The sequence below is a fragment of the Sceloporus occidentalis genome, unplaced genomic scaffold (genome assembly GCF_023333645.1).
Source record: "Sceloporus occidentalis isolate IW3139 unplaced genomic scaffold, rSceOcc1.0.p SCAF_34, whole genome shotgun sequence".
Lineage (NCBI taxonomy): Eukaryota > Metazoa > Chordata > Lepidosauria > Squamata > Phrynosomatidae > Sceloporus > Sceloporus occidentalis.
In genome coordinates this window covers 5,330,355-5,355,737 of record NW_028317014.1, presented here as the reverse complement: position 1 = coordinate 5,355,737, position 25,383 = coordinate 5,330,355, and the positions used below count along the sequence as shown (strand labels likewise).

Here is a 25,383-nt window from a genome sequence, read left to right as displayed (position 1 = left end):
TTTCTTTCTTCTAGTTCTACTTGCCACAGTTTACACTTTTTATTTGGTTGTTACTAATATAATATAAACCTAGCTGATCTGTAAAAAAGTATTTTTTTAAAAAAAACATTCAATCTACAGCACTCTACATATTTTATTTTATGTATCAATGGGATAATGTTTTATATTTACAAGTAGTTAGACATAAAATCACTTGATTAACATTTGTCAGTAAGCACCAATTTAAGTCAAAGTGGAGAGTATGTGATGCAAAGGGATTGAGAGATTAGAATAAAATTTGATGAGAGCAGTCTTCCATGTAACCATACTGAATTTATTTTCTTTTGATTGAAATTAAATTACCACAGGACTTCTCAGATGTTCATGTAATATTAACTTTTCTTCAATCATGCTTGTATGAATACAGTAGAAAATAGACCAAAAAGGCAACATAAGGAAAAGCTCGGGTTTGTTCTTACTATTTCAAAGACCCCTTAAAATGTGGCCTCTAATCCTCCACAAAGACTATGCTGCGATTGAACTGATCTTTCTTTTTTTTTCATTAATTTGTAAATTTTTATTCAGGGGAAGCAGATGTATCTTTTGATTTTTTGTGTTCCATAATTTTCCTCCAGAAAAAACCCCCCAACATATTTTGTGACTAATAGATGGAAATGATTGACAATAGCAAGTAGACAGGTCCTGTCTCCTGTCTTAGAAATCCTTCAAAGTAGCTGAAGTTTATTAATTTGTGCTTGAAACCATTTATTCCTCTTTACCAAGAACATTTCTCTGTCCCATTTTCCTTCTTTGATCTTCGTCTTTTCTAAGGATTATTGTTAGATTTGAGCATATTGCAGTGTTTATTATAATGTATATACATAAAATATTAATTCGATCTGGTGATACCTAAGTTGATATTTTTCTTATCAGTTTCCTTCTTATCATTACCTATTGTGACACCTAAAAAGGGGGGGGATGTATCATGTTGATTTTGTGCAAATTATATGTGGAGCATTTGGAGTGCAGGGTGGGCCAATGTTTTAAATCCAGTTTTTGTAAGAGACTGGATGTCAGTAGGATTCAGTGAAGCCTCATCTGGTATGGGTGCTGGACGCTTGAGCCCCTGAAGCCTCACAATCAAAGAGACCGTGGAAGGGAGAGGTTGAGGTCAGGTTTCCCTGTACTCCAAGGACAAGGAAAGGCATTACCTGCCTGGACCTGGGTGTTTTGTTTGGAGAAGGTTTTCAAGACCCTGGCTTAACTGGTCCTAGCAGGGTAGTTAAAGGTAGTGGATGTTAAGGCTGGTTAACCTGGGCCAGCAATGTATAGACAGAGAGGGCTCCAATTGAAGCTAGGCTTTCTTTTTTTTTTACGATTTTGTTTTGTGATATTTTTTTGTACACCTGTAAAGAAAAAGCATGGTCTGCTGAAATTCAGTGTTTCTGAGCCTTATTGCCCTAGAAGACTGTGCTTATGATCCTTGGAAGTGACATTTATGGCCCTCAGCTACAGAGTTTTGTCACACTATATAGCAATCTTAAAAATATCAAAAACATCTGACAATAAGAGTTTCTACAAGAATCTACATTAGACTTCTTTGTCTTTCACAGCTGGTTAAATGATACCTAGATTTTCCATTGAAGTGCATATCTTTAAAAGTACGTATTTTTGATGCATAGGCTTTTATCTAATTTGTGAATATGTTACCGGACTCTTAGGCACGTGAACTGCTGTTTCTATTGTATTATTTTTAAATCTTCTAACATGTACTTTTATATATAATTCAGAAATAAGGATGTTAGGAAAGGGTTAGAATTGCACTTCAAGAATCCCGTCACAAAATGTAGCTTACAGGTATTACTAAATATATATGAAGAAGTACTGAACCATGGTTAAAAACATATATGCAATTATGTAATGTTTTCATTTTGAGGCAGGTTCATGAAATTGGCAAGTTATTTGAAGCATCTTGAGGTCAGTCCATAGTTTCTGTAGAGGAATGTTTCTGACGTGCAACTTGGGCTGTTCTTAATTCCACATACGAGGAAATAATCATGGCCAAACTTGGCAAAAACTTGGCACCTAATGGTCTGGTTGTTAAAATAGGCAAACCTTTAGCCGAGATTTTATCAAGTCGTTCTGGAGTCTAATGTCTTCGTACAAGTTCGTACATCAAGTTAAAACAGTCAATAAAGGCTTATACACGGACATTCGTGCACAAGATACAAGGCGATGATAAAATACAATAAGTTAGTGGCCATTAAGTGACCTTTCTAATAGCATACAGCTAAGTGTTCAGTTAACATGTAGGTGGTCACTACGCTTAGCTGACAATCAGTCAACAAAAAAATTAGATAAAAGTCTGAAGCCAAACAAAGCTAAATACTGTACAAACAAGTGGGGGAAAAGTATGATTAGTTGGTCATTTTAACAAAATGCTCAAACCTACGAAGCGGAAAGAGAACTGATTGCAGAGCCTCAAAACATGAAAACCTGGATACAGTTCTACTTAATTGCCAATGACAACATTTGCAATGACTAAAACGTTAAATTCACTAAACATAAAGGGCAACTGTCATCAGACAATCCCAAAATAATTTTTCCGTTTGCCATTAACGGCCGCCCAATATGTGACTTGATCGTAAACGGTTCTTAAGTCTAATTGGGGATGAGTCGTTGTAGCTTGGGGTTTACGAGTCGATGTCACATTTATATAAAGCAGACTTGCTTCGAGAATCATACTGATATCAACATATTTACATCACCAATGTAGCTTTTACTTTCTTCCTTATTTCTAGCACTTTTGTGTCCATTGATTAACAGTATTTTCTCTTATCTAGGTCAGTCTTCCAAATGATGCCAGCTGTGTTGAAGAAATCTTACGGGTGAGTATAAAAGTCAGTGATTGATTATTGTCTGAAGTTCTTGTAAAATTGGTTGTTATATGGATTCCATGTCAGTCTTGATTCAAAGAAACGGTTCTGCTGATTTACAGTGGGTAGCGAGGCTCTTTTTGACAGCACTTGTACGTATGGCCAAAAAAATATCAATATAATACAAAGAGTAATATGTCTCAAAATTCAATATATCAAAAACAACTGACTTTAGTTGAAGAATTATTTCCATCACCGTACTCCAGCTTCCTGCTTCAAGGTTCCCCATCACACATTTCATTGTTAAGTAAGAGTGTTCTCTTCTGAGCTATCTAGAAAAAATGAAAGATATTGTATTTGCAGATAAAATCGTGTTGTGTGCAGACTTTCCCCAATAAAACAGAAGCATACAGAGCAACCTGTACATTCATGTATTTTACATCCTATTTGTATTAGCCAACATATAAACTCTTATATATATATATATCCCTGTCCAATGTGAGATTCTAAATGTTACTCTTGTAACTGTAATATAAAAAGATAAACTGCGTGTAGAGGTTACTAATTCACTTAGCTGACAACCATTTTACATATTTTCATATGGATTCAAGATGTCATGGGGGAGGGGGGAGGTCGGTTAGGAAAGAAGTAGTGTACTCGATGTGAATTTAAAATCATAATACAGACGTCACTGGAAAAATGAGTAACGAGTCAAAGAGGCTAGTGAATCATGTGGACCTGTCAAAAAGGAAAGAACACATTGGGGAGGAGATGATGTCAAATAGCTGTAACTTAGCAACCCAGCAACATTATGCTGTCATTAGACAAAGTAAAAGAAGAGAGTTTTAAATAGATAAGTAAATAAATAAATTATTGTATATATTAAATGGTACATGCTTTTTCTATTTATTTGTGAAGTTGCTTTATGCATATATATAAATATATATATATATGTGTGTGTGTGTGTGTGTCAGTGTGTGTATATATATATATATATATATATATATATATATATATATATATATGTGTTTGTTGTCTAGAGAGGGAGAGATCTTCGTAAACTATAACTATTTCTGTCATGAGTCGTTAGCCACAGTGATGGAAAACTACGGTTTATCTCAAATCTGGTAGCATTTAGATTTTTTTTCCTTTGCAAACACATTTTTGGTAGTACAATGGCGTGCATTGTTGGAACAGACGGTTACTAAGCCGTTTGTCAATAAGCCTAATGACATGAAGCTGGAGGCTGGAAAATGGATGCTTTTCACATGTCAGAGTCAGGACAGTGAAAGCTATTAAGGATTTGAAGACAATTTAATAGACAAGGTGATGTTCTCTTTATTTCAACATCAAACATTAGAGAGGCACTTTCATGTATTTTACACAGTGCTGTCTGTTAAATCCATAAAGAATGTGTCTGTTGTTGAAATCCTAATCATGCAGTGTACATTTTAAACATATTTTGAGCTGTAACAGAATTGGTACTTTTAAGTGCATAGAAGAAAAAAAGAGTTAAAGTGATTAAGTTAATCACTTTTCTGCACTATAAACAATGGATGAGATTCAATTCAATTCATTGCAAGATGTTGCTGTATGCCGTTACGTATTAAATAAACACTCACGAGAAACTTTTACATTACCCAATACTTGTATTTATATAAGTACCAATATTAGCAAGGTTATTTAAATAACAAAAGTCCATAAACTTGAAAAGCATGACCGGAAAATTGAGTTTTATGTTAATATGAAGTTCTAGCCACCAAACATTCTGAGCTTTTGGAAAAGTTAGCCATCAAGGAAGGAAAGGGGGTAGGAAGGGTTTGGTATGAAGAGAAGGACACGTAAAATGTATGTTTAAGATAAATAGTATGGTGCGTGTACAGCAATGTATCCATTTAAAGCAGTATGTCCTAACAATAGCAATATTCGAAAACATTAATTCAGAAATAACCATTGATCAGACCCTGATCAGAAAATACCCAGAATGGCCACTTCAAGCCACATTACCTTTATGAATAAGCATGGCAGATCTAAGATGCTCTCCCGGTGGTTAGTTTTTAAATACATCACTGCATATACACTATATGACCTAATGTATGTAGACACCATGCAGAGTATGTGTGGTCTACCACTTTGTGGCTAAGCTGTTGTTGCACTTGGATGCTTCTACTTCACAATAACAGCACAGAGCGGGGCTGCCGACTGCTGAAGCATGTAGCTAGTAACATTTGCCTGTCCACTGTAGCATCACTTAATACAGAGTTCCAGCCTACCTCTAGAAGCAACATCAGCATCAGAATCTGGGTTTGTTAAATGCCAGGAAAACACCGCCTACCGGAACGCATAGTGTCTACTGTAGAGTTTGGTGGAGGAGGGATAAGGTTATGGGGTGATTTTTGAGGGTTTGGGCTAGGCTCAGTGACATTTTAAAGAAAATGTATGCTTCCAACTTTGTGGAACTAGTTTGGGGAAGGGCTTCTCCCTCGTGTGGCTGCACAGTACAATAACCTTAATTCCGTTATATATCTTTGGGATTAAGCAGTCAGTCAAGTTACCTCTATAGTTGACTAACAACCTTACTGAATTTACCTGCCAAGAAAAACATTTCATTGTAGTTGGGTTGGAATGGGATGAAATCTTTAAATATTTTATCTCCTTATTAATTATTTTATCCAGATTCACATTTAATCTCTATGCATTGTCTAGGGTCAAGCCTTTGCAAGATTCTCTTTCTGCAAGGTTTCTTCATTCTGCTTTGTTAATGGTGCAATTTTTGTTTTTTTACTAGAACATTTGCCATTCTCTCTCATTTAAAGACATTTCTATTATCTCAGTATTAATCCACCGGGTCATTTTGACAACAATCTGCCTGCAAATTCTGTTTATATAAACTCTTATTTCTCAAGTGTCTCTTTATAAACAAACACAGGAGCAACATGTGCCAATTCTCCGCAAGCCTAAGGAATGGCAGAGGAAAATAATGTTAAGTAATTAAACCCCTACATAAATCTTTAATAAATTATTTCCAGAATGCAGTGCATCAACAGTGCCCTCAATATATGGCTAAAGACTCTTTGCTCTGTGTCATAGTTTTCTTCAAAACATGTTGCACTATTTAAATTATATATAATTATACACAATCATACTAATTTCTTAGCTTGAAATAACAGTGATTAATAAATTGAACTGCAGAGAATATGATTTAATTCACAAGCTAAAACCACAGTTATGCTAACTAATAGGTCGGTGGAATTCAAAAAGGGAAAAACATTCCCTATTGCAGAACATAATGTGCCTTCCGACTTCATGCAATCATCATCTAACAGTTGAGAGAAAAAAACATTAACTCAGTTTTAAGAGTTCGTGGATACAGACGATAGATAAGCTATTTTTAAACTTATTTGAGAATCTTTCCCACTCTTGCTCAGCGAACATATGCGGCTAATTGCCACCCTAAGTTATTACAATGTTACAACCCCATAAAAGAATTACATATACATTATATACATATATTTTTTATATACACCCAGATCAGCCGTAACATTATGGCCACTGACAGGTGAAGTGAATAACACGCAAGTGAACATTTCGTCCTCAAAGTTAATGTGTTAGGAACAGGAAAAATGCGCAAGTGTAAGGATCTGAACGACTCTGTGATAGCTAAATACTGGGTCAGAGCATCTCCAAAACTGCAGCTCTTGTGGAGTGTTCCCGGTCTGCAGTGGTCAGTACCTATCAAAAGTGGTCCAAGGAAGGGAAAGTGGTGAACCGGTGACAAGGTCAGGGGCGGCCAAGGCTGATTGATGGGGAGTGAAGGCCGGCCCATGTGGCCAAATCCAACAGACAAGCTACTGTAGCTAAAAAAGTTAATGCTGGTTCTGATGGAAAGGTGTCAGAACACACAGTGCATCACAGCTTGTTGCGTATGGGACTGCGCAGACCAGTCAGGTTGCCCATGCTGACCCCTGTCCACAGCCGAAAGTGCCTACAATGGGCACGTGAGCATAAGAACTGGACCACGGAGCAATGATGAAGATGGCCTGGTCTGATGGATCACGTAGATGGCTGGGTACATGTGCGTTACCTGGAGAACACATGGTACCAGGATGCATACATGGAGGTCCCACCTCGCAACTTACAGGACTTAAAGGATCTTCTGCTAACATATTGGTGCCAGATACCACAGCACACCTTCAGAGGTCTAGTGGAGTCCATTGCTCGACGGTGCTATGATACTTCGAGTCATTAATACATTTGTGGATGATAGTTCCACCTAAACTATTCAACAGTTACCCAAAACCTAATTGCTTATCTTGCTGTATCTTCAATGCAAATTACATTTTGGGACTTGCTTCATATTCTGTTTTCAATCATCATTTCATTTCAGTATATCCCCTAGTATTATAAACTGAGACAAAGAGCTCACTGGTACAGAAATTGTCAGATAAGATAATTATGATTGGCAGAGAAGCATTTTATTCATTTTTAAATTCATGTAGCATGGGTGCTTGCAAGCCATGACTATACCAGGACAAGAAAGTACCAGTATTTACCAGATCATAACTGACCATCAAAACTACTCTACGGACATCTCTGATGATTTATTTGAATTATTTTTGATGTTTGGATTCTGACTTTATTGACTTACTTTATGATCCATAAGGTTGGATGTTTTACTTAGAAATGTACTAAGTTGAATAGTTGAAAGGTGGGCTAATAAACATGGTCCTGGGTACATCACAGCAGGCTACCCACAGATCTGATTTGTAAGGCTTGTATGTCACAGATGTAATTTGTGGTTGGTTCAGTGGATCGTGGATCCTGGCCAAGACCACCAGTAGAATAAACATCTAGTGGGTGTCATTTACTGTTGAGGGTTTAGAAGACTAAAGTATTAAAGTAATATTAAAATACCTGAATAAATACATTTGCCTCTGTGGCTAAAATGATCTTCAAATATGTATTTCATGTACTTTTTCTTTCGATATATATAAAAATATATTATTGTGAGTTAGTAAATTAAACGTTCTGAAAAAACATAACAGGTGTCGTATGTCTGGATACATATTGGTTAATGTTACCCTCATTTGATGGCTTATTTTCTCTATGTAGCTGTTTATATATTTTTTTTTACATAGAAGGTGGTAGATAAGTGGAACAACTTCACAGCAGAAGCGGTGAAGAGTAAGGGAAATTAAACATGCAGTTGACTTATGGGCATATGGTTATATGGTTATCTAAGACGAGGCCAAGGACTGGATAAAGTCTTGATTCTTCACATCAGGAAAAATAGGCAGACTAGATGGACCAAATGGTTCTTACCCGCCGTCAAATTCTATGTTTCTAGATATATTTGTGTTTTCAACCTTCCTGAATCTTTATTTTGGCTAAATATTACTATTGCAGAAACAAATACATTACAGATCCATTGTGTATCTGATCTGTAAAGACAAATACTAATTAGTATAAAACTAACTACACATACAAGAAGCAACACAAATGATCTCTTGCATATAACACTTGGAATATGTATTTTCTAGAATATGTAGTTGCCTGTCCATGCTGCAGACCTATTTTTGCAGATAAAGCCAGGAACATAAACTTCTTCCTTGTACCAGAAAAAAAAAATCTTGTGGTTTTAAAGAAATGCTTAAATTATAGACTTCCAAAGACAGAATTCTTTGTACCATGGAGGCTTGGCAACTGCTTTAATACCTTTTCTAGTTATACTGTGTACATAATAAAATAGCAGTTGAAGAACATCAGTCCTCAATTGGGCCCTTAACATGTTATCCTGAGCTTAGCCAGCAATCCTAGTACCTTAAATCTACACATTTAAAAAGCAAATCGCTTTAAAATATAACTGCAAATGGGTGTTGTTTAATGCTTGCAGTATTCCTAAATAATAGTTCGATGGGGATAACAGTTGCTGCTATAACAAATGGTGACAAATAACTGCTGTAACATTTTGTTTAAGAACGATAAATGGCGCTATTAAAAATGCTTCCACATTTAAGCTTGTTCTACTGTGTTTAGGACTCAAATGGGGCCCCGAGGCACCTTAATGATGACAATGGACAAAAATCATTGGAATAAACTAGACTAAGCTCTTAAGAACTGAGGAGCTTGATATCTGAGCTGAGTGTTGGTGGTATAATACAAACTATGAAATAGACACTTAAACCCCATGTCTCCACTCGGAGAACCCTTAATGTAACTGTCATAGCCTAATTGAAATTTAAGTGCCAGAGCACTTCTCAAACAGATTACGGAGGATGCTACTGCTAGTCCAAACGAACAAAATATTTGAATTCGATTCACCCATGTGCTTCTGTCTTTTTGTTGGAGTAAAGCCAAGGGAGGCAGAAGGTTAGGGTAATTAACTCTCATGCTTCAGGCTAGTCCTCCGGTTATTGCCAACCTCTTGGGAGGGCATTGGCTAAAACAAATTGTTGGCAAAGTATCTGATGACGGATAAGACAGTTAATGGAACTGGACCATTGGAAACCTCTATTGCATGTATATATCTTGCCATTCTTTTAAAGAACAGCTACGTCAACATTAGTTTTAATCTAGAACTATAAATATCATGTATTGAACTCTACAGATCTTCAAAGGTGCTTGTATACCCTGTTAGCCATAATGTCACGAATGCCCTCAGAGGAAAAGCTTTACTTGTTGTTTTTTTTTCAATTAGAACATTTTACTATTTGAAATTTTATAGCCTAATTATTTTATGCAGCCCAAAACACTAAAACTCTTTAATATGTTTGTAAAGTTGCCTATTCTGTTACTAGAACGTCATGAACTGTTCCCTTCACAGAAATAATATGTGCCGCTCCTTGAAACATTTGCATGGTCTGTAAAGTACCTGGGAGCTTATAATAATAAAATCCTTTTAACTTGAACACAAGACCAAACCCAAAATATTGAAACACATGCTGTTAATTACCAGACTTTGAACATTTTTCTAAAAGAGAGGTGCCTATATTACTTCATCATAAAACTTTGAGCCAATAAATTGGTTGGGTTTGAATATTTAATCTTTTTTCTTTAGAAAATAGCATTTTACCACAGAAATCCAAATATCACATGCATCGATGAACCCGTTTGTAGAATTACGTGATTCTCAAATAGTTTGGGAACATGTTTAACCCTGATTTAGAAGGATTGCCTCACAATTGAAGTTCCAATTCCTGCCAAAGGTGTCCAGTGGGGTTGAGTTTGGGGCTCTGTGCTCCTCCACAGCAAACTAACAGGGTAGAAATTTCATAAACTCACTTGATGCAACGGTGCCATACTATGTGCCACACTTTAAAGTCAGCTCTTCTGTATGATCTATTCTACTGCCAATGTTTGTCCAAGGAGATGGCTACCTATGTGCTTAATTTTATATGCCTGTATGCAATAGATGTGGATGAAACACCTAAATTCAATAATTAGGCGGGTGTCCATATGCTTTGGGTCATACGGTGTATATATCCTTTACTGATGTCATAAATGAAACCAAGACTTTGTAGGACTCTTGAACATTTGCAAGAAGCTAATATAATAAAATGAAAGGAGATTTCTTGAAAGTCATCTTACTGATTTATGTATGCATTATAGCAGACCACTTCAACCCTTCTAATAGGAGAAATTACATTGTGGGTGACCCTTTATAATGCACAGTTAGCGATTTAAGGCACAACTTCCCTGCAAACTTTACTGCAAACTCCAATTTCGTTGAACTATCCCTTAATAATCTATAGCACAATGAATCCGATGAATAAGTCAATGGCAAATCATTTAGCCTAAATGGACAAAATTCTGAATTGTGGTAGCTGTGGCTTAATGGTGATAACATTTCAAATGTACAATACAATGTTAATGGTATCATACTGGCAGTAGCAACTTGGGAGTCATTTTTATGACAGTGTAACAAAACAGCTAGAATGGAAGCAGAAAGAGAGGGAGATGATCATCTCATGAAGGTAGTATATTTGAATTAAATAAATATTAGGACAAATGTCTTAGGGGTACATTCAAATTAGTTGCCAACTCCACCACATTTCAAGTTGACACGTAACTTATGTGTTGAAATATAGTGAGTTGCAATATTAACACAATCCTAAGGTTGATTCAGAACTGGTTCAATAAATTTGACCAAGCGACTTCAGTTTCTTTTTGATTTCTGTAGCGGGAAGCTCAACACAAATTGACGAGGGACTTGGAATGTTAACAGAGACAGCTGAATGTAGGATCTTCTCAAGTTCTAGCTAACAGACAAGTTGCACTTCATGTTTGGTTTGTCACGTTGTCTTGCATTACATTGATAAGATAGCTCTGTTGGTAAATACAAAGCTTGTTCAAAACCTCAGGGTCATAGGTTCAAAGCTTGGCAGGGTCAACATAGCCCTTCAGCCTTCTGAAGTCAATAAATGTGTACTGTTGTTTGGGTAATAATGACATCTATTATGCTACTGCAGATTTATTAATTCCAAGAATGGGCACTTAAAGTGTTTTCAGTCCCACTGGAAGAAAGGCGCTATATAAATACTAGTTATCAACTTTTCAATTAAATTACCCTGCAACTCAGTTGATCTATAGAGGCAGAGGTGGTGACACGTAAGTGGTAGATTAATGAAGTAAATAAAAGGCTGTCTAACTTGTAAACTCCAGGTTTAGTGCTCCAAACTGTATAATGCAGGATTTTGGTACTGATAGATCTGTTTTAAAAACATGCTAAAAACCCACAATCTGTATACCAGAAGAATACCAATTGCTGTTTTCAGTATCTGAATGATTATTCCCCACGATTAAATTATTTATTCCTTTCAATGGAAGCTGGTTCAAGCAGGGAAAAAAGGGATTAGGAGAAAATAGGTTCTGCCACCAGCTGCCAATTAATTCAACTCCTAAAAATAGAATTGTCGAATTTAATATAAACATTGAAAATAATCAACACTAGAGGTGTGAAATAATGAACCTATAACATCATATTTATGATCATTTGTTTTATAGGAAATGACCCATTCTTGGCCTCCTCCGCTAACGGCAATCCACACCCCATGTAAATCAGAGCAGACCAAGTTCTCCATACCCACTAAGGTAAGATCACGTTTCCTCATTGTTTCTGCACAGTTAATACATTTGGCTTTTCAACTACATATACGTAAACAATCATTAGGAATGACACTGTAATATAAAGATAATGGTGAAAAGGGATTATTGATATGTAACCTTTAATAAGTGATTGTAGATATAATGGCAACATTATCTTTATTGTACTACACTAGATAAGAAAGGAGTTAAATGCCCCCTACAAACTGTACCCTTCACTTTAACAAGAGGCAAGCATAAAGTCAGATGGTGAAACAGGTACTCCAACATACCATGGTTTTGTGATAATGCATAGTTAGTCTCTGAAGCATGGAAACAAAGTTTAGCTTAAAGAAAACAAATTCTGTCTACACTTCAAAATCATATCTTTATACATTTCAGTCAATGACTGTACAGGAGCCATCAACTGTCAGCTCTCACTGGGTGCTTGTAGAACATGAACGGGTTAATGGGAAAAGCCAGCCCACAGGCCCACTCGCTGCAGGGCACGGAACGTCTACATGACCCCAAAATGTTATTTACGGCCCTTCATCAATTTCTATTTTAGGTTTAAGAAACATCTTAGGAGGCTTTGGGAAACCCCTGAGCTACTCCGAGTACAAAAACCCAATTTAGTTAAAAATGCAAAAACTTTCCAATTAGAAAAAGAGTAGCACTTTATTAACACCGGCTATTCACGGAAACTGTGAATTCAAAATTAGAGCACAAAGGCAGAACTGATTCATTTTTATATTTAATCTGAGTAAAATTGTCACAATGGTTTTATACAAAAATACTGGTAAGAAGAAGGAGTCAAAAATACATACAGAACACAATAAAAATAAACAAGAATAAAACACAATGGGAATTTCCAGATGTTTAAGTCCATTGTCCAAAATTATAGGAAATTCAAAATCTACTCTAAGATTCCCATTCTTATAGGGTTTCTTCCTCTGTCTTTGACTGTGTGAGATGCTCTGTCCCCTGTGTGACCGCAGTGCGTGGCACCCAGGACAGGACATCTGTATCCTTTTAAGATGCCCTTCTTTTGTGCTCTCCATGTTTCACTGATTTTATGATGGAGCCTGGCCAGGTTTTCAGATAACATTTACGGCAGGATCTGGCCTAATAAAAAGTTACTTTTTTCTCTTAAAATGCCTTTGTTGTTCCTTGAACATAGACATTTTGCATGACAGTGATTATTTGCATATAATGTGCTAGTATATTCTTATCTTCCCTTTTCTCTCATAACAAATATATTCCCTATACAGAACTACTTAGTTAATGCTCTCCTTACATCATCTTGTATTCCTTTCAAAGAATTTGATAAAATGCGACAAGGTTCAGTAGAACGTGTATGATTACAAGCAGCATATAATAATAGCTTTATAATGTCACAGCACTCTGCGATTAGCAATATATTTTTACAGCACTTTAAATTGTAATGCCCTTACATAACCTGCTTTATTTATCCTTATCATGTAATCCCTTCTCCATTCTTATGAATTTTAGATATGTTAAACATGATTGATAGAGAAACACGGTGCATAAGCCTTTGGTTGTGTAACGTAAATCTTCATATCTACATTATATGTAGATTACTATTTTCATTTACTGATGTTTATTTTTTATAGGATTCTCAACATTTCACCTCAGGATATGGCATGCAAAGTAAGTCCTTTGTTCATCGTTCACTGACATAATTATATTGTGTTACCAATACAGGGTGTTTTTATGAGATTGTAATTTTAGCATCAGTATTATATTAATTTTTATATATTTCAAGGTTGTCGTCAGGCGTGCTGTTTGCTGGGCTTTTTATAGTATGATGGTTTAAGCACAATTTTCAAATTAAGAAATAAAGTTAGCTGGGCTATCCAGCTGAGCCTCAAGTCTAATGTCAGGCTCAAACTCCTTGTGCCCTTATGTGCATCCATATGAGTACAAGCATAGATTTATATGTCGGGCAAATCCAGTATAGCTCACGTGCAACTCTACTTGGTGAGCATTTGCCCCGACTTGAACCCAGATTCAGATCATGCCACATTATAAGCATACCTGGGAACTTCTGAGCTCTGGCTACCCGGAGCCTTCCCTTGCGGGACACGGCCAGGACTGCCCACTGACGTCGGAGGCATCGCAGGAAACACCCCATTTAGGTTAGGAAATGGGAAGGGAGCGGGGCGTGTCATGACCGCTTCCGCGAGCCGGAGGATTCGAGTGTTGACCCGGAGAACCGGTGCTTCACCCGGAGATCTCTAGGTCAAACCCGGAGAGTTCCCAGATATGATTAAAAGCCAAAGCTAGCCTTTTTTGCAAGATTCAGTAACTTACTATTATTTTTATTTTCTTTTTCCTAGAACGATGTGATGTTACAAGTAAAACAGCAGCAAAATCTATTCCACAAAAGTCGTAAGTCATTTTTTTTTTGTGTTTTGGCCTTTGGTAATGTTAGTTTGGGTATTCTAACCTACATATGTAAATATGGTGAACGATCTTGTGGAACTAACAAAAATACCTCTTTGTTAGTGTCCTCAGCCAGCCCTGTAACCATCAATACATTTCCGCCTATAATTCAGAAAGCCAGCTTTTTACCACCTTGCCATCACCAGCTAAAATGTTTGCAAAATATCTACAAACTTACTACAATAATGTAATGTAAAAAAGAATACTAGATTTGAAAAAAAAAAACATTTTTATATTATACAGGATGCTCTAAATTGACATCAACAAACAATTGCTATTGCATCCCCTCAATAAATGGATTTTCCTCTAAAGACCGTTACTAATTAATTACCTTGAAAGTTGTGTATTTGTAGCTGGAGTACAAAGAAGGACAGAAGATCATAGCTGTTAAGACATTAAGCCAATGGCAATGATAAGATGAGGTGTATTACACATCTTGTTCATTATTATACATATTGTTTCTGTTCATTCAACTTGCTTATAATTAGTGTAGCTGATTTTGACAGGAAGGTATGGAGTTTCCTTTTAATTATTAGTCCACAAAGAGCATGCTTAAGCTTAGGTAATTTATCACAGGTATTTTAATGCTATTACCGCTTTCTGCATCGACAGACTCTGCAACAACTGACTAATGCTTGAGTTAATTCTAATCATTATATTGATTTTAGAATCAACGTAATACATTGTCTCCAACCTCCTGTGGTATTGTTGGCTTCTTAAAAGCAAAACATGTTAAAATATAATCCATCAACTGTGCTTGCAATATTTTCAAGTGAACAAATCTCCATCATTGCAATATTGAAATGATGTTCCTTTTTAACTTCATATTGTTTCTTGAATTTATGGTAATGTTGTATAATCAAGAACTCTAAATTGTGGAATGTTATTTTTGGTTTGCAAAGAAGTTACATGGCCGAAATTCTAGTTTGTAAATAAGTAATATACCTAAATATTTTTTTATTATAAATCATAATATTAATGATAATAATCATTTATTATTTATAATTATATAATTAGATATAATTAATATTATAATAATTCGTTATATATTATATACTGCTTAGTGCTATTTATTTGGAGTTATATACATTAATTAGACTACACGGTGAAATGATGGAGCCATTAATCTTACATGGATTGATATTAACACAAACGGTCACTGGGGTCCTGAAGTCTATCTTGGAATTTACTATAAATTAAACAGGAGATCTATTCCCTGCCTGTCACAGATCACTTTTTCCTCCTATCACTAACCCCAGATATGTCACCAACTCAACTTCAATTTGTTCTTAGAAAAAGGGTCTGGTTTAAATCAGGCCTCAAAGTTTTATTGATTTTAAAGGAACGTTTATTGTGGTACACTGGGTTTATTGGGGTAAAATTGGGTTTCTTATATCTTTACAGTGGCCTAATCTTTAGGGTGTGAAACTCTTCAAGGAACATATTTCTAACCTATGATGTATCCTTGCTTGTCTAACAGTATTTCCAAAAGAGAGAGAAATACAGATATATATAGATAAATAGATCATCTACCTGTTGTGACATATCATGTATTGCCTAGTCAGACAGGGCCTTTAACATCTTTCAAATATCCTGAAAGCCAAACTAATGCAACTTGTTCAAATGCAATTACAAGTGGCAGAATGAACAAGATTCTTTCATCTGCTAACAAGCCCTCCATGTCTGAGTTTTCTCTGATATTTTATCCTTCCGCTCAAATCACAATGTTGGTTTTCATTCAAGGTTTCCCCGAAGGAATAAAGTGTTTTATGACAGACTGTGGAGAAGATTGTTAACCCCAAAACATATCTTGTTATTTGCTAATATCAGTTTTCTGGACTATAACAAAGTGTACAATGAACATTATGCAAACTGGTGACTTATTCTAAACGTAAGATGTTCCCAATACACTTCTCTGGTAGTTTGGTGGAATCCATTCATATAAACATTAGGGTAAATGTACGGTAATATTTTACTAGAGCATTTGAGAGCTGAATTTCAGTACAAGCTCAGATCCGACTAAACTCTTAAGAGGATTTAACTGATGGTGTTTTGGCATATTAGCACTTTCTACCATTAACTGAAATATATCATTCCCTTTTGCTCAGAAAAAGATAAAAGCTTTTTGTATCAGCTTCATGGTTTGAATTTTTCAAACAATAGTTCTTGCACTTACATTGAGTACCAATAATCTTGATTTATTTTCCCCCCGATGTTCTGGTCTACCATGACCCAACAAGAATGTCCCAATACAATATAGCCAAGGTATCAAACTGGTCTTCTTCTACGCATTTTTATTATACAGCTTTACCTATTAATTGTGAATGTTTGTTTGCCTTTCTCTGTTTCTTAGCAAACACACACAACATGAAATGAAACCACATCTAGCTCTCCTTTTTCATTTTTAGACTCCATCGGCAGCACCCGGCATTTTCAATGCCCTGTAATTCATTGTTTAGATCATTAGGTGTCTGCTGGCCTTAAAGTGCAAGGGATTTGTTGTTTTCCCCATTCTGGACCTACATGCATAATGAGAATATAACCAGAATATCTGGTTACCAGATAGAATCTGCAGAAATAACAACTAGGAAGTGGAGCCAAATAGAGGTCTCTTGATCATCTGAATTTTACAGAGAACTATACTGCAAAAAGCACCTTATTATTTGCCCCTGCGCGTGGTGAGTGGAGACAGCAGCAGTATATACCATTTATTACCTTGAAGCCCTGTGTATTACCTTTTCTTTTTACTACACGCATAATGGCCCCTGCACAGAATATCTGGTTTCCAGATAGAATCTGTACAAATACCATGCATAAATTATGGGTCTAGGAAAACACCCAAATGTTGAGTTTTATCATTCAATCATTTCATTGAAAAAATCATAATGCGACCCCTGGAAACCCTAACAGAGTACATATCTGACTTTTTAATATGCTGGCCACATTTAATGAACATTTGGACTGATATTATTTTAGAATTAGAGAGAAGTTCATTTTGAAGAAATGTAGGCTTGGCAAGGTTCTATTATAGGCCGTAATACATCACATGAATGTGAGAAAGCAGTGCATTGCAGGGCACTAAATTATTATTGTTTGATTTTCCCATGGCAGTTAGCCATTGCAACACAGAAAAAAATGTTTTAAAATGTATTTTTAGACTTCTTTTTAGATTTGTATCTTTAACAAGGACAAACTGATCTATAATGCTAAATCATATCCACATTTGCAAGATAATATCTGGAAACATATACTATACAAATGAAGGGTTTTCCCAAAAATGCCAGTATGAAGAGTTCAAAAAAAGTGTGGGGTTTTTTTTTAACCAAAGCCAAATAATTAAGCAGATTTGGAAGCATGCTAAGGGTGGCCAGTTAAATGTCTTTCTGTCAGAAATTGTAGGTCTCATAATGCAGTTTATCAATACTAACTCATTACAATGCATTTTAACATGACAATTCAGTTCCAAAATATCTGTTTGTTACTACATTTAAGCACATTTCACAGTTTATAGGTTTCACAGAACCTCCTGATCTAAAATTACAATGTAATTGAAACAGACTTGGCCTATTCTGCATTTTATTTTTATTACCATAGCAACATCAGTCGGACGACGACTTATAATAACAGTAAGGAGCGTAACAGTGGCCCACTGTAGTGAGCTCTGAGTTAAGGTTGTTCAGTGAAGAGGTCGTAATTGAAATAATATGTGTTAAGCAAAACATCTTTGTTTCTCTAAATGTCAGTGGATATTGTTTCTTTTTGGAAATGAAGGTAAATATTATCCATAAACTCTTGAGTTCTGCAAATGAGGTACAGTGAACTATGTACTCAATTACATGATACAAAAAAAAGAGACAATTTGGTTGCGTACGATAGCAGACAAGTTTTCTTGAACAGTGGCCAAAGATTGTTGTATATTGGAATATATATATTGGCATAAAGTTCAGGGGATCAAATAGCTGCACATTATTCTATATAACCCTACGCCCTTGGTGATAACTGGTAACTCTAGCCTCTTTAATGATTACTGAGCAGAACCCAAATTTGGAGACCAAAATATAGAAAAAATGTTCCAAGAATTTGTCTTTGAAATTGTGTTCCCCTTTCATGTAATACACCACAAAACGCGTTGTCAAGACAAAAGAGCCAACATTAGCATGGTTGTAAAAGGGTCTATGGTTTTGTTTAAAATGTATATTACTGCTCTGTTTAGGATTTTTATGGTGAAAGACACGTAATAAATGGTTTGTTTCTAGTCCCTTGTACTTTGCATAGCTAAGAGCCAGAAATTATTCTGTGGCTTGGGATTCACTAATAACATCCTATCCACATTTAAAATGAAGAAACTAATATAAACCAAAATGGGATGATCATTTTAATGCATAAAGTTATTATTTTATAACCAAGGTCTCGGCAGTCAAGTGAAATAATATTAAGGTCCAGCATGCAAAAGGAGCAGAAACCTTTTTTCAGTGCACGTTCTGACATATTGCATTGATTATCCCTCCTGTAATGAAGCGAACAGGAGAAATGATGTGGGGGATGGGGGATATTCAGTTGTTAAACAGAGTATATTTTTTACTCAAGTTTTACCACTTCAGACCAGAAATGAAAGGCAGACAGAAATTCTCATGTGGCCCTATCTTCTGTGCACATAATAGCAGCACCAAGCACCATGTGTGTAGAGTCCTGATGGCACTGGGGTATTTGTGTATGCACTTAATGTTTGCTTTTGTTAATATTAAGATCCCTGAGCAGCATGCTTGATTCCACCAAAACCCACCATTCCTCCTCGGAGTGCTTTTAACCAATGAAGCAGATGTCATGGATTATTTTATTATTTGGTCATGGTTATAGTTATACATTATTGCTCCCTCATTTTTAGAATAGCAGGTACCTTAGGCAGCCCCTCTGCCGCATGACAGGGAGTATGATAATTCTATAAAGCCACTAGTCAATTGGCTAGTTAAAAGGAAGATCACTGATCAACAATATAGAGGTAGGCCTCTTGTGATGCCATGCTTGCTTTAAAAGTGGAGCGCCAGGATATTACATCATATCCAGCACCCACTAGAAAGGACAGAGGCAAGGAGAAGACGGCGGGTGGAACTGACCTGGGTTAGACCTATGGCTGCACCAAAGTAAATACGCCACTGGCAGGAACATATCACCAGTATATCAGATGGGGAAGCTACGCAAGCCTGACCTTTTCCTCAACACAGTTATCTTAATACCAAAAAATTGCATGTCAATGGCTCTTTTTATCAGGAGTGTCATGTTAAATGAAAACGTCTATGTTCCACTAGGAGATTAACTTTCTCTTCTTTTCTATAAAAAGATATAAGCTGCCAGATTTGTTTGTAGTGTCAAGCAGGTAAGCAGTTTAAATCAGTGAAACAAATTATATAATTATTCCTCATTGATGATGGTGGATATATTTGTGTTTATAAACAAAAATAATTGAATGTATTATGCTGGATCTTCAGATCAGTTTATGTTTATCCAGTTTAGCTTAATGCAATGAGTATGTCTTCATTAGTTGTTTCATCCTAAAGCTATGTGCATTTCCCTTTGTTCTCTAAACGCTAATTTGGCATCAGAACAATTCTATTATTTTATGGATTTATTAAGTTTTTATATGAAGATCATTTTGACTTATTAAGCTCAGTTAATTGGAGCTAAGACTATTTTGTGAAAAAAGGTACTGTAGCATTATTTTTTAACAATTGCTTTTTCTGGTACACCGTATTAGAAGCACACATGCCATTGAGAAATATTCAGCATGTGTGACTGCAGGACCCAATTATGTTTGTAATAAACAGGGATTATTTGTTGTGGTTAATTAAAGGAAAAAATATTGTAACAACATGAATGTTTCACTTCCTTTGTGTCTTCACTGCTTTAGGGCAATGACACAGAACTGACTTGTTTGCCAGATTTATAATTTTTGTTCAATGCCCTTATTTACCCTTGGTTTCCTGTCTAGTCCTGATCTATTCCCATCAGTGCCGATATCTGTCCAAAAAACAATCTATTGATGCGGATATGTTTCCAGAAATAATCTGTTTATTTTATTTTTTCTTTAAAGTTCATGCTTTCTCATCAGTGACTCACTTGTAAATTTCAGGAACTGTTTATCACTGTTTAAATCACTGTACTTTTTAAGTTCTTCATACGGAATGCCGTTATCATATGTCAGTAGTTTATCCATAAGAGAGTGTACCTTATATATGCACATGTACATAGTATTTTAAAAGAAGGGGTAATAGGACTGAAATATTTTTAGGAAAAGCCAAGTAGAACCTATTACAACCTAAATTTGAGCCAAGACTGATAAGAGAGGACCCTATGCATGTGTTTTCATGTGATGTTTAAAGTATGTATGGTATTGGTGTGTGAATAGCCCGTGCTTAGTTGTTACATAATGATAAGTTATCTTATAGCTCACAGCATTGGTGGTTCCAAAATGTGTTCTTTTTGCTGTTGTGTGGGGCTCCTTGGTTCCCCAATTACTATGGTAAGCAGTTCAGAGTATGTGATGTCACTAATGTCTCAATAAAAGACTGTGCCTAAGGAATGACAGCAACATCCTTCAAACATATAAAGACATAGGATTTTTCTAAAACATTTAATAAAATGTTTTCAGTTTTGAACATATGTGGGCATTTTATAGGCATCTGTGTGCATGTACCATTTATAGACATATTAAGATGAATGATGAGGTGTAGTATGGACTCCAGTAACAGATGAGGTTAGTCTCTGTCTCCTGCTGTGTGAAGATATATACTACACATTCTTGTTAGTTATGGAAGGTAGAGGAATTATGATGCCCTATTGTATAGCATATAATAAAAATGGAGTGCACGTATGAATCCAAACAACTGGTGTATGACATCAGGGACAGATTCTGTGAAGTACAATTCCAAGAACTGCACAGATACCTAAGTTAATTGGAGGTCCAATTTATTGAAAGCTAGGACGGGAAACCGCAGATACTGTTTTTGTTTTCTTTAGAATGTAAGCCCCATCACCCTTTACTATCTAGAAACTGGTGTGGATGGGAGCTGTATTGAAAATATGGTTGTGTACACAATATATATATATATACAATATGTAGAATCTGGAGCTTAAGCAGACTGTATGTATAGTCTAGTAGACTAGAGCTGCCAAGCCCTAAAACGTTTTGTCAAATTCAAAACCGAAAAACACAGTATAATAGTAACATTGTCCTGCATAGCAGCCATAGTGCCACATACCCACCCATTAATTGGCACATTGTTTACATTATGCCATCATTCTCACAAAAGTTTGCACTCCAGCATTTAAGGTTAAATATACACACATGCAAAGTTTGCACTTCAGCACCGAATAGGTTAACTATAAACACATATGGAAGTCGTGTACTTCAGCATTGAAGAGGTCAGCTACAAACCCCTGCAGTTCCTTTGGACACACAATGTCTATAAATACATACATACTAGGGAGCTTGCTGGGTTTGACCTTGAGTCTACGAGTGAAGCATCTCCAGGCAGTGGGACTGCATTTGGTCATACCCGCTGTGCCTGGTTCTTCCTACTTTCCACCCTCTCCCGGTCTCTATGGTTGCCAATTGTGCCTGTGCCCCCAGTCACTTTTCTCTTTCCAGGCAGGAGAGTCCACTCCATCTTCCAGCCCACCCCATGTATGCCTAAATGTAGCTAGCTCCTTTGTAAAGCCACTCCTGAGAAGGAGCGCTCCATGTAGCCCTCAGTGTGTATGTACCGTATTTGCTCGAATATAAGACGACCCCCCAAATCATCGCGCAGACCTTCCCCGACTGTCAGAGAGAATTCCCTGCACCGGTGCCGTTGCCGCACCGGTGCGGGGAACTCTGATCTCTGACAGCTGGGGAAGGTCTGCGTGATGGACGCAGACAACCCTCGCTACTAGCCACACCTCCTTCTGGCTGCAGCATAAGTTGTCTACGCGAATCGCGTAGAGCTCTACACGCTGCCCCGGCTACACACCGGGGACTCAGAAGCACCGATAAGTGGGGCGGGGGGGGGGGGAGAGACAGGAGGATCCAGGTCCCCTGCAGCTGCGGGGGATCTGGATCTTAGTCGTCTCATAGTCAGACCTATTTGAGGTCTGATTATAAGACGACCCCGATTATAAGACGAGGGGTATTTTTCAGAGCATTTGCTCTGAAAAAAACCTTGTCTTATAATCGACGTTATAATAACGGTATATACAGTATGTATATATGTTTATAATTACAGTATATAATAAATATGCGTGTGTATGTATACACACACACTGTACTTATCTATATAAAACTGAGTACTCCCTGTGCGTGCACACATTTGTTACTTGCATCATTAATTACAGTAATTTTCCAAGCCGTGACCTTTACTTTGAAGAACTAAATAACTGAGTCACTGATTTAAAAATCTTGCTTACTTCTAATTAGAAAACTATATTTCAAGAAGCAATCATTGAAATATACGTCTAATCTTCTGTTCTCAAGGGATTTTCATTTTGTCTCTGAATTTGTATAAAAACAGATTGTGTAAAATGGAATATTAATTGATTGCATTTCCCATATGAAATTATGAATGTTGTTAAGCTTTATTCAGTTGGATTTACAATATCAACATAGTGAGCAAATTACACTAATCATTTATTTACATTGTTAATATTCTGTATAAGATCTACATTCCAAAGTATAGTATGCTAGGTATACTGAGGACCATTGAGCTAAATTATCATTAACATGCATGAGAAATATCTGGACGAGTTCCAAAACGTGCCATAAGGCCACGGTGGATGCCAGGTCCCCTTCTTCGTTTCTTAGGTGTTCACAGAGTGCTCCCCAAGGAAGCCCCAGCCTTTTAGGCTGGTGTGATAAAAACTTTCTCTGCATACACTGCACACCTAGCCTAAAGGCCAGAGGACCAAGCTTCCCCTCTCTCATGGGTACCCACTTGATTTTAGCCTAAAGGAGCACAGAGGCTCTGTATATCATATATTATTAGGTCTATGTGGCATCCTTTGATTTTTGGGTGGTTGGAAGCATTGGGATATATATATATTAGATGTGGCTAGTCGTATGTCCAATTCAGCCCACCTGCCATTATGAGCAGGAAAAAAGTGCTGGAGAACCACCACTTATGTGAACGATACCATCAAATTATTATTTTTGGAATGTTTATTAGGGGGAAATATATTGAATCAGTCATATTTTACTTTCTGCAAACTTTCTTGTAAAATGTAAACAATTGTCTTTAAATATACTGTACCATAGCTGGAGGGATGTTTTATTTTTTTTTATTTACTATCAAGTTTAAGTATGTCACAATTGTATAACAAATGTAGCAATTGATGATTGCTATATTTGTTGATGCTATATCCTTGAAATATAATAATATGAAGATTAAGAATAGGAGTGATAAGGATTATCTACTCACATATTTTATCCAATTTATTTTAAAGGATAATGCCATAAAATATTTTAATGCAGTCTATTTATTTGCCTAAATATGTTAATTCATGGTGCCATTTTGATACATATTTTAATTTATAGTAAATTTAGTGAGACGTTATTGATGGTAATATCTCTTAAATGTTTGAGTAACTGAAATACATCATCGAATGGTCTTACAGTGAATTCTGAGCACATCATAGTAATTTTTTATGTATTTATATATATATATATATATATATATATATATAAGAGCTACAGAATTGTTGTTAAAGAAACAACGTTTAGGCTATAAATACACGTTTTTTACAGTAAATGCTTAGCACGTCGTGGTAAGTTTAAATATATTTATACAGGTATACATTTTAGGGCTGCAACAACTAATCGATAAAATCGATAATAATCGATAATGAAAATCGTTGCCAACGAATTTCATTATCGATTAGTTGAATCGATTTTTATGGATTATTAAATGAGGGTTTTTTCAGAGCAAACGCTCTGAAAAATACCCCTCATTATATAATCCGTTTAGTCTGACTCACAGCAGCAGCTCCTGCTTACCAGCCCCTCCCTGTAATCACTGTGACAACTGGCCCCGCCCCCTTCCTTCTCCCAGAAGGCCAGAACCACATGGCTGTGACACTCATCTAACTGTAAGTATAACATTAATATTTGGGCTACTGAAAGTTAGGGGAGGTGGGAGTTAATTTAGGGGCTGTTATGGTTAATGGGGTGTTTAGGGTTCATTTAGGGGCAGTTATGGTTAATGGGGTGTTTAGGGTTCATTTAGGGGCAGTTATGGTTAATGGGGTGTTTAGGGTTAATTTAGGGACAGTTATGGTTAATAGGGTGTTTAGGGTTAATTTAGGAGCAGCTATGGTTAATGGGGTGTTTAGGGTTAATTTAATGATGAGGACTGAGGGTTAATTTTATTAATTTATTAAAGTTAACTTAAGGTGCAGTTAGAGATAAAGGGGGGCAAACTAAGGGGAATCTAAATCCTGGGGGCAGTGAAGATTAACCCAGTACTTATTTATAAAAGTATGGTCTGTGACTCTATGAGGGGACTATGAGATATCTGGGGGGTATACGGCATATCTGGGGAGGACGGAGTGACATATCTGGGGGTATAAGGCATATAGGGTATATAAGGCATATGTGGGGAGGGCAGTGTGGCATGTCTGGGGAGGACAGAGTGGTGTATCAGGGTGTATAAGGCAGATCTGGGGCCACAGTGGCATATCTGGGGGTAGAGTGGAGTGGCTTATCTGGGGGTAGAGTGGAGTGGCATATGTGGGGAGGGCAGTGTGGCATGTCTGGGGAGGATGGAGTGGTGTATCGGGGTATAAGGTGTATCAGGCACAGTGGCATATGTGGGGGTAGAGTGGAGTGACATATGTGGGAGGCAGCGTGGAGTGGCATATGTGGGAGGCAGCGTGGAGTGACATATGTGGGAGGCAGAGTGGAGTGGCATATGTGGGAGGCAGCGTGGAGTGGCATATGTGGGAGGCAGCGTGGAGT

At 36.6% G+C, this 25,383-nt stretch overlaps 1 protein-coding gene across 1 annotated transcript in view; it reads left to right on the top strand.

Moving 5' to 3' along the window:
- The window catches only part of LOC149298180 (AF4/FMR2 family member 2-like), a 142,314-nt gene that overhangs the window by 59,423 nt on the left and 57,508 nt on the right, over window positions 1–25,383 (top strand). The window contains exons 4-7 of the mRNA XM_089487650.1: window positions 2,823–2,867; window positions 11,859–11,945; window positions 13,571–13,607; window positions 14,297–14,348. Of these exons, the coding sequence (XP_089343776.1) occupies window positions 2,823–2,867; window positions 11,859–11,945; window positions 13,571–13,607; window positions 14,297–14,348 (221 nt within the window). The remainder of the gene's footprint in view (window positions 1–2,822; window positions 2,868–11,858; window positions 11,946–13,570; window positions 13,608–14,296; window positions 14,349–25,383) is intronic.